Source organism: Mugil cephalus, chromosome 4 (genome assembly GCF_022458985.1).
Source record: "Mugil cephalus isolate CIBA_MC_2020 chromosome 4, CIBA_Mcephalus_1.1, whole genome shotgun sequence".
In the NCBI taxonomy this organism is placed as follows: domain Eukaryota; kingdom Metazoa; phylum Chordata; class Actinopteri; order Mugiliformes; family Mugilidae; genus Mugil; species Mugil cephalus.
Window position 1 is genome coordinate 4,140,523 of NC_061773.1, and position 14,181 is coordinate 4,154,703.

General features: G+C 41.1%; 2 protein-coding genes across 2 annotated transcripts; one reads left to right on the plus strand and one right to left on the minus strand.

Annotated features, from left to right (window-relative positions):
- The first annotated feature begins 994 nt into the window (after window positions 1-994).
- On the plus strand, window positions 995-5,685 carry LOC125006884 (retinol dehydrogenase 10-like). Its single transcript, XM_047583368.1, has 5 exons — window positions 995-2,601; window positions 4,260-4,358; window positions 4,463-4,608; window positions 4,685-4,816; window positions 4,897-5,685. The coding sequence occupies exons 1-5, from the start codon at window positions 2,152-2,154 to the stop codon at window positions 5,015-5,017; spliced, it is 948 nt and encodes a 315-aa protein (XP_047439324.1). The 5' UTR covers window positions 995-2,151; the 3' UTR covers window positions 5,018-5,685.
- Window positions 5,402-14,178, minus strand: cse1l (CSE1 chromosome segregation 1-like (yeast)). Its single transcript, XM_047583367.1, has 25 exons — window positions 14,061-14,178; window positions 13,195-13,287; window positions 12,888-13,030; window positions 12,062-12,163; window positions 11,829-11,974; window positions 11,645-11,735; window positions 11,418-11,525; window positions 10,931-11,023; window positions 10,650-10,817; window positions 10,431-10,560; window positions 10,221-10,286; window positions 9,816-10,018; window positions 9,628-9,712; window positions 9,425-9,486; window positions 9,190-9,326; window positions 8,835-8,938; window positions 8,637-8,734; window positions 8,380-8,530; window positions 8,084-8,292; window positions 7,850-7,947; window positions 7,669-7,754; window positions 7,497-7,578; window positions 6,772-6,918; window positions 6,227-6,458; window positions 5,402-6,032 (listed from the first exon to the last, which is right to left on the minus strand). Exons 2-25 carry the CDS (start codon window positions 13,277-13,279, stop codon window positions 5,943-5,945), a joined length of 2,916 nt encoding a protein of 971 aa, XP_047439323.1. The 5' UTR covers window positions 13,280-13,287; window positions 14,061-14,178; the 3' UTR covers window positions 5,402-5,942.
- Between the last annotated feature and the right edge of the window lie 3 nt (window positions 14,179-14,181).

Sequence of the window (14,181 nt, forward strand, 5' to 3'; positions counted from 1 at the left end):
GAGAATGAACATGGACCTACTGGAACAGTGTCAGGCTGCATCCTGCTGGGGATGGCTGCTGCCATCAAGGAGTGTCATTGTTATGGGGTGGGGGTGTCTGGTCTGGTCTAGGTGTGTGCTACATGTCTAAGTAACATCCACATGAATGAATACCAGGTCCAAATGTTTCCCAACAATTACTTCTCGTGTCAGTCGTTTTAATGTTGTGGCTGATCGGGGAACAATGCTACATCCAATGAAACATTAAAAATGATTCAGTAGTAGTTTAATGTTAACCATGTTTAATTTTTGATTCAAAAGCTTTGTTGAAGATTTTTAACAATTCATAGTTTGTTTATTTGGGACAGTTCCCACCACAATTTCCCAGAAGTGACATACTCCTGTTGTTTCATGAGTCCAAACTCACAGTGTGTTAACATTTAAAGACAGAAGCACATTCAGCGTGCTGGAACCAGAAAAAAAAGTCAGATGACTAAAGAGTAGTCATTACTTCGCTCTGTTTCACGTCACTGTGGTGAGATTCAGACAGAATGTGATTCATTTAAACTGTCTATCATAGGTTGGATTATATTTCCTACCGTTAACAAACAGGAATTTTTCCATCACCTGTTATGAAAACATTTGTCATACTACAATGCGTCATGCTATATCATGACCAAAGTTTTGAAGAGGATTACGTAACAGTCAATGCCAGTCACAACTTGAGGCTTTTCCCAAGACACAAAGTCTTCACTTCCACAACAACCTACTCTCCTGCAACCCTAGTGGAAGGACTGAAGTATCTTAAAAGGCTGTATTTTAAAAAGAGTTAAATTAAAATTTGACTATTAGCAGTGAAAAAAAGAAAAAGAAAGAAAAATTTTTATAATGAATTTTAATAAAAAGTCACATATGGGGGATTTGAGCGCACGTGCTAAGCAGTTTATCACCTTAACATTTTGCTCAGAGCTGGATAATCCTCCTCACATCATGGATCAGGAATAACTTACTATAACAGATGAAAGGAATGTCTCTACGTAATAGGTGGACCAGTCATGGATTAAACACTAAAAATAAAGTGGTTCACTGTGAAAACTGTGACAGAGGTAAAAATGAAGACAATGTTTTTGTGATCTTTTATATGACTTTTATAAACAACAAGCTGTTTGCCAGCATTATTCCAATACAGTTTAATTTGATAATCAAACAAATGCACATGAGGAAAAGTATCAAGGGTTTGAGGAAAGATGTAAACCAAAATAGACCTTCACCTGCACCAAAATACACCAACACTGCATAACTATATCGATCTTCAGTGGCACCTTTACTAACAAACGCTTCTGTCTTGAGCTGAGTCCCTGAGTCTCTCATCATGATTTTACACTCAAACTATGACTATGCAACAATTAAAGATGTTGCACAGCTGTCTTCGAATATATTAATGTCTGAGATGTCAGGAATGTCAGGAGTCAGGAGAACAACTGTGGTACTGTATACTTTTAACTACACTTCTAATAATTGTTGAAGGACATATTTTTCCAAGTCAGGGACAGCAGTAATCCTCATCGTTTCCACACTAGTTGTGCTTCCTAAAGCTATACTCTGATGTAAGAATTGGTGATCTGCATTTTACCCTCTGTGAAAAACACTACTCTTCAATCAAATAATGTCTCACAATTTACATGTGTGCACCTCAAATATTCTGTATGCTCAAAGAGGCCCAGATTGATGGTGAATTTGTGGTAAGAAAGCAGCCGTGAGCCATTTAATTAAATGTGATCCAGGTCACAAGCAGCCAGACAGTTGCTCAGTTTAAAAAACAAAAGTTGAAACCAGGACACCAATACTCAGAAATAACTAATCCATCATCTTCTCCATCTTCATGCACTATTACATGTGAGCTTTCTGTTCAGAGTGTTATTCGTCTGGACTCCAAAAATGTAAGACCAGCTTCTTGTCTTAATCCCTGCTTCAGTCTTATATGAGCGAGTTATGAATGTGCACGAGTTAGTCAGTCAAAACGGCCCTCTATTGGTGGTCACCGTCTCTCAGCGTCCTAATCCGACACACACTAGTTATATAAAATGAGCATCCAATCACGGCGTGGCGGTCTGCTCATGCTGCTCTTCAGCTTCTCCTGGGCTCACAAGGACCAGGCTGCTCTGGAGCATCATGATTTTTTTAGTGGACCTGCTGCTGATGCTCATCGACCTGACCTACTCCATCCTGAGCGCCGTCGTCCAGACTTTCCTCCGGCCGAGGCTCAAGTGCATTGATGGGGAGCTCTGTCTGATCACGGGCGCCGGGGGCGCGCTGGGTCGGCTGTTCGCCCTGGAGTTTGCCAAAGAGGGAGCGCGCTTGGTGCTGTGGGACTGCAACGCGGATGCCAACGAGCAGACCGCCAAACTGGCCCGGGAGCTGGGAGTTGAGGTTCACACGTACACGGTGGACGTGTCCAAGCGTCAGTGCATTTATGAGACGGCGGACAGGGTGAGAGCAGAGGTCGGGCATGTCTCTATCCTTGTCAACAACGCAGGCGTGGTGGCGGGCCGGAGGCTGCTAGACTGTCCTGACGAGCTCCTGGAGAGGACTCTCCTGGTAAACTGCCATGCGCTGTTTTGGGTGAGATTTTACGCACGCATTTTACGCACACATTCCTATAAAACAGTGGCCCTCTGCTTTATAGACACAGAGCTAAAGCGTTCAACCAGTCTGACTGGATTATGTAACATCTATTCATTGCCCCCCGCCCCCAGCCCCCGCCAGCTGGGGTTAGTGTTGTGCCGTGATGCGTGAAGGGATCAGAGCAGTCTGTCACGCAGCACAGCGGCTGGGTCGTTAACACATCATGTCCTGACTGCAAAATGGGTACAGGTTGACCTAAGCATTCAAATGGTGGGCGGCATGTTTACTCATCCCCAGAATAAAATGAATATAAATGTGCAAACATAAGGAAGCATGTGATTCTGTTTTTGATCCTCTTAAATCACAGGCGTCAAACACACTGCAGCCAGCCAAAAGCGTCCCGCCAGAGGCGAACTTGAAAAATGCGAAAATTAAATAAGACTGCAATTTTTCAATGAAAGTAAATGCTATTCATAATTTGTAAACTGTTTAGTAAGAGAACACAACACTGAAACTCAGAACTAAACAGCAGCAGCAATGTGACCAAATTTCATTTACTCTTCTTAAGAAATGTAATTTTCTTTTTGAGAAGTTTATTAAATGCGAACATTCTCCTAATTTACTTGTACACTATTTTTTTTTCTCAAAAAAATCTGGAGATGTCATTCTTTATAGGTCATTATAACATTATGTTACTGGTCGGCCTGCTTGAGATCAAATTGGGCTGTATGTGGCCCCTGAAGTAAAATGAGTTTGACACTGCTGTCAGTGGCATGCTCATAAATGAAGAGGGCAGGACTGTAAACTCATTAGACATCAGATATAATCAGTGACAGAAGGCGATGCGGCCGGTTGTATTCTCTTTTATATTGACACTTTGAAATGCACCTGACCTGATCTGACAAAGGACATTGGTATCACTTGAACTCAAGATGTATTATGAGCCCCTATTTAAACCTATGGTAGAAGACAATGGTCCCAACTATGAAGGAATATTTGTCAGGTGAGCAGGATCAGTTCAGTCAATAAATGTTTCAAACAGATAGATGGTCTCCACCAGCTTTCAAACTCAATTTGCTTTCAAATGCATGGAAGACATTAAGGCATGTCTGGTTTTGCATATTCCTATATTTCCACAAATGTATTTCATTGTCATATGGGTTTATATTCCTTAACATGTGCATTTCATCAAATTAAAGCGATCTGTTTGAGATTAAAGTGACCCAGAGGTCAAACTTTTTCCTCTACAAGTTCAATGAACTGAACCAATCCCTTCACTAGCACTAGTTTGACCCCTGGGTTTGTTCTATTGTTGGACTCTCATCCCATGAAGTGCTTTAAATAGCAGACTGGCTACGCAGCCTGGTGAACAATGCAGATTTGGAGTTTTCTTCCAAGGTTTTAGGCCTCTTTGATAAATTATAAAATCTCTATTTCTGTTATGGATAAACCCTCAACAGGTATTATTTACTTTATTCACACAGCCACGCTCACATCCCCTATTGGCGTTTTAAAATGTTTCAAATATTTATGGCATGGTTCTCGTATTGTTCTATTTTTTGATTCTTTAAAAGCGCCTGTTTTCCATGTCATGCTGCTCACATATGCCTTAAATTGTCTGCCATGGACGAATAAAGTTTTCTGAATCTGAACAGATGACAAAGGCCTTCCTGCCTCAGATGAAAGCAAGGAACCACGGTCACATCGTAACCATTGCCAGCGCTCTTGGGCTGTTCAGCACCGCATGTGTAGAGGTATACTGCACGACAGAATGAACAGAAAACTCGCAGACATTGACTGTTTAGCCGATTTGACAGCTAATGCTCATCACCCTGCTGGTATCTACGTCCCCATCCAGGATTACTGTGCCAGTAAGTTTGGAGCGGTTGGTTTCCACGAGTCACTGACGCACGAGCTGCTAGCAGAGGCTCTGGACGGCATCAAAACCACTCTAGTGTGCCCTTATATTGTAGACACGGGGATGTTTGCAGGCTGTCAAATCAGGTGAGATCACTTCCTCCACAATTTGAGCTAGTCAGACGGGCAACACTTTGACGTTTTGTTTTGTGTCATCTACCAGAAAAGAGATGCGGAGTCTGATTCCACCTCTAGAGCCTCTCTACACTGTGCAGCAGTCCATGAAGGCCATTTTGGCTGAACAGCAAATGATCTGCATCCCTCGCATTATGTACATCCCTTTCCTCACAAGAGCGTAAGTATCGATGAGAGCATTCATCAACTGTTACTCATGACAGAGGAGACAAACTAATGCGGGACTCTTGTGGCTTCCAGGTTGCTACCTTGGGAGGCAAACGTTGCAACGTATCGCTTCATGGGAGGTGACAAGTGCATGCTGCCTTTCATCAAGAACGTTGAAATGAAGACGTCCAACGGCCATATCAAATCGTCCTAAGCTTGTTCTGTCTTTCACTAATGTTAAACAATGGACCAAAGGCTCGTACTGTATGCTCTAAAACACTGAAGGGACAGCAAAGTATCTGGTCTCATCTTTTTTTCCCTGGAGTTGTGAGAACTCCAGTTCATTCAACCTTGTATAGATGTCTGAAGATTCTCAGCCATCCAGGTCATGGTACATCTAAAATGAAAACAAGGGGCCTTACTTGAGTTTTCTTTAAGCTCAACCTCTGTACCAATGATACATAACTAGTGAGGAGTGGCCATTATTAAACTTGAAGGGCAGAGGATTGGGCCACAAAAAGGAAATATCTTCAAATAAATTAAGTTAGATTAAAAAATATATATACGTGTTAATACTGCAGACAGCAAAACAGATCTATACAAGTGCCTCTTTTTATTCACATAAACAAACAGTGCGGAAACAAAGACCAGACATGAACAAGTCCAAGGGGAAACATGCAACAGAAAAATATTAAGCATCATGTTTAGTTATGTTTGACTACTGTCTCCATAACCTCCATAAAAAGGAATTTGAACATACAAAAAAAAGCACATTGAAGAAAGCCCTCCCATTTGATTGATGATTCAAAAATCCACAATACTGTTCAATTTTTTCTCTGCTGTTGCTGCTGAAATAAATTGCACCAGACCCTGATATCAAAATCGGTTTCAGTCATTCCCCACACAGTGAACCAAAAGGTCCAAGCGCAAAACGGTTATTTTTTGTCAACTTTTGGTCATGTCTTTAAAATCCCATAAAATACACTTCCATCAGAGAACAGACCCCTAATTCAGGCAAAATGTCTGGTGATCCATCATATTACAGTCAAATCTGTAGTCTCAAGCTCAGCTGTAGCAGGTCTGCCGTGTGGCCACACTGTATTGTGGACTCTTATTCAGTGAACACCTTCCCTTCAGTCTCAAACCAGCTGCACAGTGGCTGCTTGTAAGTAGCCCTGCAGGTACTGGAGGGCTTCTGCATTCAGGCTGGTGCTCAGCATTGATGGAACCTGCACCAAAGTAACACATACCACCATCCGTTATTCTGTTTTCCCTGAATCCCAAACACAATTAAATCACAACTTTGAAGTTAAATAAAACCATCAGTCAAAAGTTTGGACACACCTTCTCGTTGAATTCAATGAGAAGGTGTGTCCAAACTTGTGACTGGAAGTGTATTCTGTATAAAAATGTCTGAACCCACCCTTCCAGGACAGGCAGTAGAGAGCTTGTGGAGTGAGTGGGCCAGCAGGATCTTCGGATTTCCAACAGCATCTCCAATCGGATCATGCTCCTTCTTCCCGGCGAAGGCCAGCTGTGAGAACGCCGTCTGGTAGCCTGGTGTGTCTTCAATATCAATGAAGTGCTCATCGTCTGGGATGCTGTCATCTTCTGGCAGCTCAAAAAAACCGATGAGGGCCTGAAGAAGCGGGGTCCTGAAGACACATGAATTCATCTATTTTAGTTTTAACCAGAACAACAAATTCATCATAAAATTCATATATATTAGAAAAACACTTTTAATTTAAAGATTGATATAATTTAAGTATCAACTAGTCATGTTATCCTTCCTTATGCATCTAAAGTAGAATTACCTGTGTAGATGAACTAAGGCTTTAAACTGGCACAATGAAATTAAAAACAAATGCAGTAGATAGAATAGAAAGAAATAATAGATTTGTCCCACAGTGGGGAAATTGAGGAAAGTGGGGAAATGGCAGATGATATTCCTTCAGGCTAATTTCTTACCAGAGTTTAGTGTACTCTGTGTCCATCATTGCAGGACATTCAGTGAGGATTTTCGTAATGCCGACAGCACAGATCTTCTTCTCCACTGTTCCAGACACTTTCTGGACCTCTGGAATAATGATCTTCTCCAACACCATACCAAACATTCTGCAATTCAAAAGGTTTGGTTACATTTTTTCCTCCCCTGTATTTGGCCCAAACGTTAAGAAACACTGGAAACCCGCAAATGCCTTGGATCAGGAAATATTACTACAAAGTCATATGAAATTGAGCAGCAACTATGACCTTCTATAGCTGTCCATATAAATGTCATGTCTTGCAATAGCAAAATCAAAACTATCAGTTTGTCTTTGTTTTGTGAGCCAAAAAATAGTTATTTTTTACTATCATTATCGTTTTTTACTCTGACCAGCAGGAAGCAGGATGGAAGGATAAAGGGTGTAAATACCTACTTCACTAGTAAAATTGAGTTTGGGTTCAACAAGTCCCAGGAAACTAAAAGATAAAGCTTTGACTGGAGCATCCCTTTAAATTATGCACCGTGGCAGTGAGCAAAATAGCTTTAATTGAAGCTTAAAGGTCCAACATGCTTCTCAATAGTTTGTGTCAACACACTTGGTTCCCGCTTCCTAATCTCTTTTCACTGGTGATTGATCAAAACAAAGTAACATACAAGTGAACTTTCTCTAGACATGTTGTGGTTTATTTATAGAAAACCCACTTACTTCGGCTGGATGCTGTCAAAAATCTCCTGAAGTGCAATAGCTCCGTATGTGACACAATACAAGTTGACAAACACCAAGAAACCTGTGAGAAGGAGAACAAAAGAGAAGTGAAAACTGTTTTTCTTCTGAGTGTAAAGTTCACCGACAGCAAAAGTTGTAAGATTGTACTAACTCTTGATGAACTTGGTGGTTTTGGAGCTTTGCAGCCTCTGGAAGAGTAAAATGAAGATCTGTTTCCTGTACTGAAGGATAGATTCTCTGGGAACATAAAAACGAAAGTGTCAATATCTAAACCTTTACCAGATACAAAATTTTCTCTCCCTTCGAATAGGGACAATTCTTAACTGACTTACGGAGGCATGTGCTCTATGATGCTGTTGAGAAGGTAAAAACCTTGGTGGTCGTTGGCTTTGGAGGCAATAAGCTTTTGGAAAACTCCAAGCAAACCAGGCTAGGGAGGAAAGATGAACAGGACAGGATCCAATTATAACATTTTCTCAATTTTCTGGATTAAGCATTGAGTCACTAATATATACATTTTTAAACATGTTTCATTTCAGATATTTAGTTTTTGCCCCATTACTTACTATTTTATCAGCAGCAGAACCAGCAATGTTGGTACCTCCCTTCTCCAGATAAGCCTGGAGCAGTCGAACCAGAGGGGGGATGTTCCCTGTCCTTTCCCATAGTACAGGCTGCAGCAGGTGAGGGAACAAAGCCATGTAGGACGCTGGAATTGAGTTGGAGTGGATCTCTAGGAGGAGGGACATCACCTGGAACACATACGGAAGAAACTCTGCAACAGAGGAGAAACCAAATATGAGTTGAGTCGACTCTGATCAGACATGAAGGAATTAGTCTATTTCATGGGTAACTAACATACCCTGGACATCATTCTGAAGGATCTCAGTGAAGACAGGGAACAGTGCTTCCTCGAAGCTGCCGACAGTAGTGGGGTTGGCCTTGCAGGTGATCCGCACAGACAGGCACAGGGACTCGAACAAGTAATGGTTAAAGTGAGGCTTGCTGGGATTCTGAAAGCAGGCGAAAGTTTGAAAACAGTTGACAAACGTATCCACCCAAACAAGCACTCTGACAAATCTAACCACATCTACAAACTGTTAACAAGGTGTGTGTTACCTTGCTGACTTGGAGGAGCTTATGAGTGAGCTGACCAATCAGAGTGGGAATGTAGGGAACAATGGCCTCCTGCAGCAGGGAGAAGCTGCGCATGATGGCTTTAGAAATGAAGAAAGAGAAATGATGAGGCTGCTAAAAAAAAAAAAAAAACTTGGTTTGAAAGATGCTGGGGAGCATTTCGATGGCAGGCGAGTTTACCCTTCATGATGTACTCGTTTTCTGCAGACCCAGGAAGAGCCAGTGCCTTGAACAAATAGTTGAGCAGCTGCTCAGTAAAAGGGGCCATCTCTGCTGAAGTGATACTGAAAAATAGATAGATCCCATATGTCATTACATCTCAGTTGTACATAAAACTTAGAAAGTTGTGGGTGAAACAAGGAAGGAAGAAAATAAATTGACTGTATGTTCCATATTGGGTCAATTACATGATATCACATGACGCATTAAGTAAAGAATTCATTTGAATTGTCTCATCTACAGTCACTCCACTGCTAATATTCTTTAAGAATTATACACAATACAATTATGTATGATTATACTGACTGCCACTCACAGTGTTGTGTTGTTGGGGCCTCTCATAGTGAACAGCCTCTCCAAGGCATGGGCAGCGTAAGTGTGCTCCACTGTGCTCTCTGCCTGCAAGTGATTTATCAGTAGAGGAATCGCCTGCAGCAGCTGCTCCTTAGGAAGCTGAAGCAAAAGAGAAAAAATACAGAATCAGCCCAGATGAATTAATCTTTGTTGTATTTTTAAATTTTTAAAAAGTTACAGAGAAAGCAAGTTTGTACCTGACTTCTGAAGATCATAACATACTTGATGGCATCTGCCTTCAGGACTGGGAACTCATTGACTACAATGACAGTACAAGTAGAATACAGTTGCAAGAAGCAGCAAAATTGGATGAAACACTTAAAGATATTTTATGAACAAAATAAGCAGTATTTATATGAACAAACATTCTGTGATCTGCAGCATATTGAAGTGCTCTTACCATTGGAGGATTTTAAGTCTGGGAGAATATGGTTCACAAAGAATTCGGTCAAATTTACCAACTCATTAGCTTGCGTTATTCCGTGCTGATGGGAAAAACATAAAACAAAGTTTATTATTTTATTACTATTTTTCATTGCATTAGAGGCTACATGCTCAATAATGTTTGAAAACATTTGTCAACCACACCTTCTGTGTCTGAGCTTTGGAAGCCAGTGATGTGACCAAATAGATGGCAGCGTCCTTGTGTTTCCAGTTCTGCCCGGGGTTCTTGGCGTACTCTGCCAGCATCGAGTTCACATAGCCAGAGAAGATTGCCGTCACCGGCGCCTCGAAAAATTTACAAAGCCCTCTCACCAAGTCACAGGCAGCCCTACGGCGAGTATCAATGTCTGAGGAAGGAAGTAAAGGGAAAGAATGGTCATCATCAGGCACTGTAATTAACTCTGACTGAAATAAATGAACCTACTATGTTTTGACCACTCTGGCATGGCAAGAGAGAAATCTGACAGTCTGGACTATTAAGGAGGAACAATGTATTTACGTATTTCCATAAACAGTTCCTTTAAGAGAAAGTGATCATCTAAATCTTACCGGATCCTTCAAGGTCTCTGCGGATGTATTCCTCCGAGTTATCTTCAAAAGCCTCCTCATCTGCACCTAATCAGGCATCAGAGACAATCTGGTCAGCGTCACACAGAACATAAACACATGTCTGCCCCCAAGCAAGAAGAGGCCTAAACAACATTTTGCTATTGATAACAGTTCAGGTACAATCCAATGAGGAAAAAGGCATTTCCTTACTTCTGAACTCCATGTTGGGCACAATGACCTTCTCACAAATGCTAGTGAGAGTATTCTGGTCCTCAAACAGATGCTTGTAATGCGGCCTTTCACAGACTGAAGCCAAGAACTGGATAGCATTGCTTACAAGCTGTAACCAAGACAAGGTGTACTGTTAGCCCAGGGCAAAGTGAGCGTCGAGAACAACAAAGGAACATAGTCAAGGCTCAGTACACTCACCAGGTCATATTTGACTTCCGTGCCAGTAGAAACTAAAAGGTTCCAGATAGCAGTAACAAAGCGCGGCAGGTACGGCTGAAATTCCTCATCGTACTTCTGAGCATAAAGAGCAGCGTTGTCGCAGATCTGAGACTTCAGCAGCTCCAGGAGTCCCGCTTCCTCCTCATCCTGAAGAAATGTCACAAGAGTTGAAGACAAATAAGTGTTTTAAAAAAATAAATAAATAAGTTCAGCAGCAGTGTTTAAAATATACTGCTTTAATAGCAATAAAGACAACTCACATCTGTTTGTAAAAGCTTATTATCCAAAGTCAGAAGGCCGTGGAAATTGGTCATCCAGGTTTCCATGTTGTCTTCAAAGAACTCTGGAAGGTCCTGTGTAATGATGCAAATAACAATGTCACAGACTGAAGTGTTTATCAATTACTAAACGAGAACTAACCTGGAGGCTAAAGGCGACTACATATGACACTTTCCTTACTCGCTAACGCACAGCTTCCACTCAGTGTTTACAGGTCTGTCACCATTTATGAATAACTGAAATATATTTGACTACATAAATTTACCTTAGATTGTATGCCATGACAAGATTAAATTAATGTAAGGGATAAAAATTAACTCATCAGAGACTCAATCTGTCTAAGTGAAAATAACAAGATCAAGACAGTGTTGTCAAATTCTTGAAATAAATAAAATTAATAATAATAATTAATCCAATATCTGGGGAAAAGGTTCCAAAAGACGTTTGGTACAAAGGAATTGAACAGACCTGAAAGTTGAGGCTGTAGAAAAGCTTGGAGATGAGTGTGAGAGAGGAGAAGAGGACCTTCAAGGCATTGACATCTGCAGAATGAGTCTGACACAACTCAATTGTGGCCTACAACAAAGAAGAAAAGATGAATATAAACACCTCACATGGAAATGTCTTCTAACTGCTTTACATCTCCTTGCTTGCTTGTAAGCACTGTGATAACTACACAACAAGAAATCACAAACCTTGAACAGCTCTGTTAGAGGTAGAGCAAACGTGTCCAGTACGAGTTTTATCTCAGACCAAAGCTCGTTTGACTTGAACTCATGTCGGTACCTTGAAAAGTAAAACACAGCAGAAAACATTTAAACACTTCTGTATAAAGTTAGTCATGAGAACCTTGTTAAATCATTAAGAGATGGGCTCTACCTCTTGAAGAGGGAATGTGCAGTACGAAGTACTCCATTAATGATGTGGAAGTCTCCGCTTCTGAAGCGAGTCACCATCTCCGTTAAAAGGTCAGGCCATTTTTGAGGGAAGTCTTCCCTTCCTATGATGCTGATAGCGTCACTCAACTGTGAAAATACAGTTCACATGTAAACGCGTTGTTATTGAGTCGTACTCCACATTATAGCCTTTCAGATGCAACGACAGATGCATACCTGTTTCTGAATCTGTTCTGGGCTGCTCAACATCAGATTTACAATGTTTGCTTTGACTGCTGTCCGGTCTGCATCCGATATTTTGTTTGGTTCATCTTCAACCTTTGACAAAACAAACCACATCATTAGCAACAAGTACAATATACACATGGTCCTACCCACACGTACCTCTGTATGGAATTAGAAGTCCTACGACTCGTGCACTACCTCTTCTCAGACATCTTTTCTATGTTCTGTGCTGACGTGATTGTAGTGAAACTTACGGCTGAACAACATTTATTTACTTCAACTCTAACATGCACTGCTCAGTTCCACTCCCCATGTGTAAAGTGCAAATCAACACAACTGACCAGTCTCCGCCTAGTGTTTCAGGAGCATAATTACAGAACAATACGGGTACAGCCTACACATATACAGGAATAAACCCAAGCAGACTTTCAGGCTAAAAAGAACTCTGATGCATCAACCAGGAGCCTTCTTTCAATCTTAAACTTTATGTCACAGACTCACGAGAAATAAAACATATCTGTTTCACAATGTTTAAATTAGCTGCATATTAAAAGTATTGACTAAACTGTGTCACGCTTGTGTCAATATATTCCTAATTTCTCTGACAGATGCCCTGCTAGTTGAAATACTTCTTTCAAATACTGACATATTTCATGGACATGGCAGAGCACGAGCAGGTAGCTTCTTTTCAGGTCAGATTCCCAATGATTCCACAATAATCACATGATAGAGGTGAAGTGTAATCCATTTTAACTGCACTAAATACTGTGTGTAGAGCCAATATCTTCTGATCTTAATGCTGAATAATGAAACTCACAATTCTCCAGTTTCTTTTGATGTAGTTCTTGAATGTAACAGCAGCGCAGACTCGTATCACGTTGTCCTGGGACTTCTCCAGCAATGTGAGAAGTAACAACGGGTAGTTCTGGTTTCCCTCAACAGATTCGAGAAACTTTTCAGCTGAGAGAAAATAATAAACAAAATAATGATAAAAACAAATAAATGGGTGCTGCGAAACAGAAACTACCCAAATTAAGCTCATACTTAGGTGATTAAATTCTAACTAGATTTGCTGTAAACTGTGAAATGATTTGTAAGGTAGTGCTGGCTCATCAAGTTGTCACCTGGTCGTCTGACTGCTGGATCTGGGTCCAGTGTCTTTCTCAGGAACTCAGTCAGGGTTTGTAGGTTACCATCATTCAGCTCCATGTTTGCAACTAAGAGTAAACAAAACAAAAAAAATGAATGAATGAAAGTTTTACAGTGTACCAAGAGGCTACGTCCCTTACCATTATGAGTGGCCTATTTCTGAATGCTTAGCAACCTGTAGACGTCATTTAGCAATACCTTTTCAGAACGTGTCTATTGGCTGACGTAAACTCGAGATACATTAAGTTACCAAACGTTTGCTAACGTGTATTGTCACTACTCTTATCTAATAAGTCAACTCATGTGCACAACTCTTTGTTACTGTAACGTTAGCCAGGCTAGCTTGCTAAACGTTATCCAAGCTACACTGGCTACATTGCCTCAGTCTGGGTTGAGCTCAGTTGGCCCCACTGACTCCAAATCGGTTTGTGCACAGTAACGTCTGAGCTAACAGGCTAAAGGTTGTCTGGTCTTCTGCAAGTTTAAATAGAGGCACATGGCGGTCGGAATATAGCACATACAACACCACATGTCGAATTAAATGTGTACTTGACAGGGTGTATATGTTGTGTCACCATCACAAGTTATCACCACTGTCTAAAATAGTATAGAAATCAGTCTCTCATTTCCAGAAAATAGACCGATCCAGCAGCCGGTCCCCTCCAAGTCAGTCGGCTAATGTTAGCACTAGCCTGCTAATGTGTTTGTTGCTGAGCATAAAGTTGGCTTATTCCCGAACATTAGGCATTTACTTGCAGGTAAATTCAACTATAGCCAATGTAAGGTGTTACATTTAATGTTACTCGAAAGGTCGATTGTTAAAGTAATTGGGACGTCTTACCTTTGCAGTAAATGTCAGTTAGGATGGGATGGAGAACCACTACAGACGAAATCACCGTGCCAGCTTTCAAACGCCTGGCGTAAAAGGAACTGCGCGGTCAGTACACTGCGCATGCGCACAT

Excerpts from the sequence above, each read along its gene's own strand:
- cse1l (XM_047583367.1), bottom strand. The coding sequence starts at position 13,279 with ATGGAGCTGAATGATGGTAACCTACAAACCCTGACTGAGTTCCTGAGA. Across the intron at positions 11,975-12,061 it reads CAGAACAGATTCAGAAACAG|TTGAGTGACGCTATCAGCAT; the intron begins GTATGCATCTGT and ends GTATTTTCACAG. Across the intron at positions 8,939-9,189 it reads GGCCCCAACAACACAACACT|TATCACTTCAGCAGAGATGG; the intron begins GTGAGTGGCAGT and ends TCTATTTTTCAG.
- LOC125006884 (XM_047583368.1), top strand. The coding sequence starts at position 2,152 with ATGATTTTTTTAGTGGACCTGCTGCTGATGCTCATCGACCTGACCTAC. Across the intron at positions 2,602-4,259 it reads ACTGCCATGCGCTGTTTTGG|ATGACAAAGGCCTTCCTGCC; the intron begins GTGAGATTTTAC and ends GAATCTGAACAG. Across the intron at positions 4,817-4,896 it reads ATCCCTTTCCTCACAAGAGC|GTTGCTACCTTGGGAGGCAA; the intron begins GTAAGTATCGAT and ends TGTGGCTTCCAG.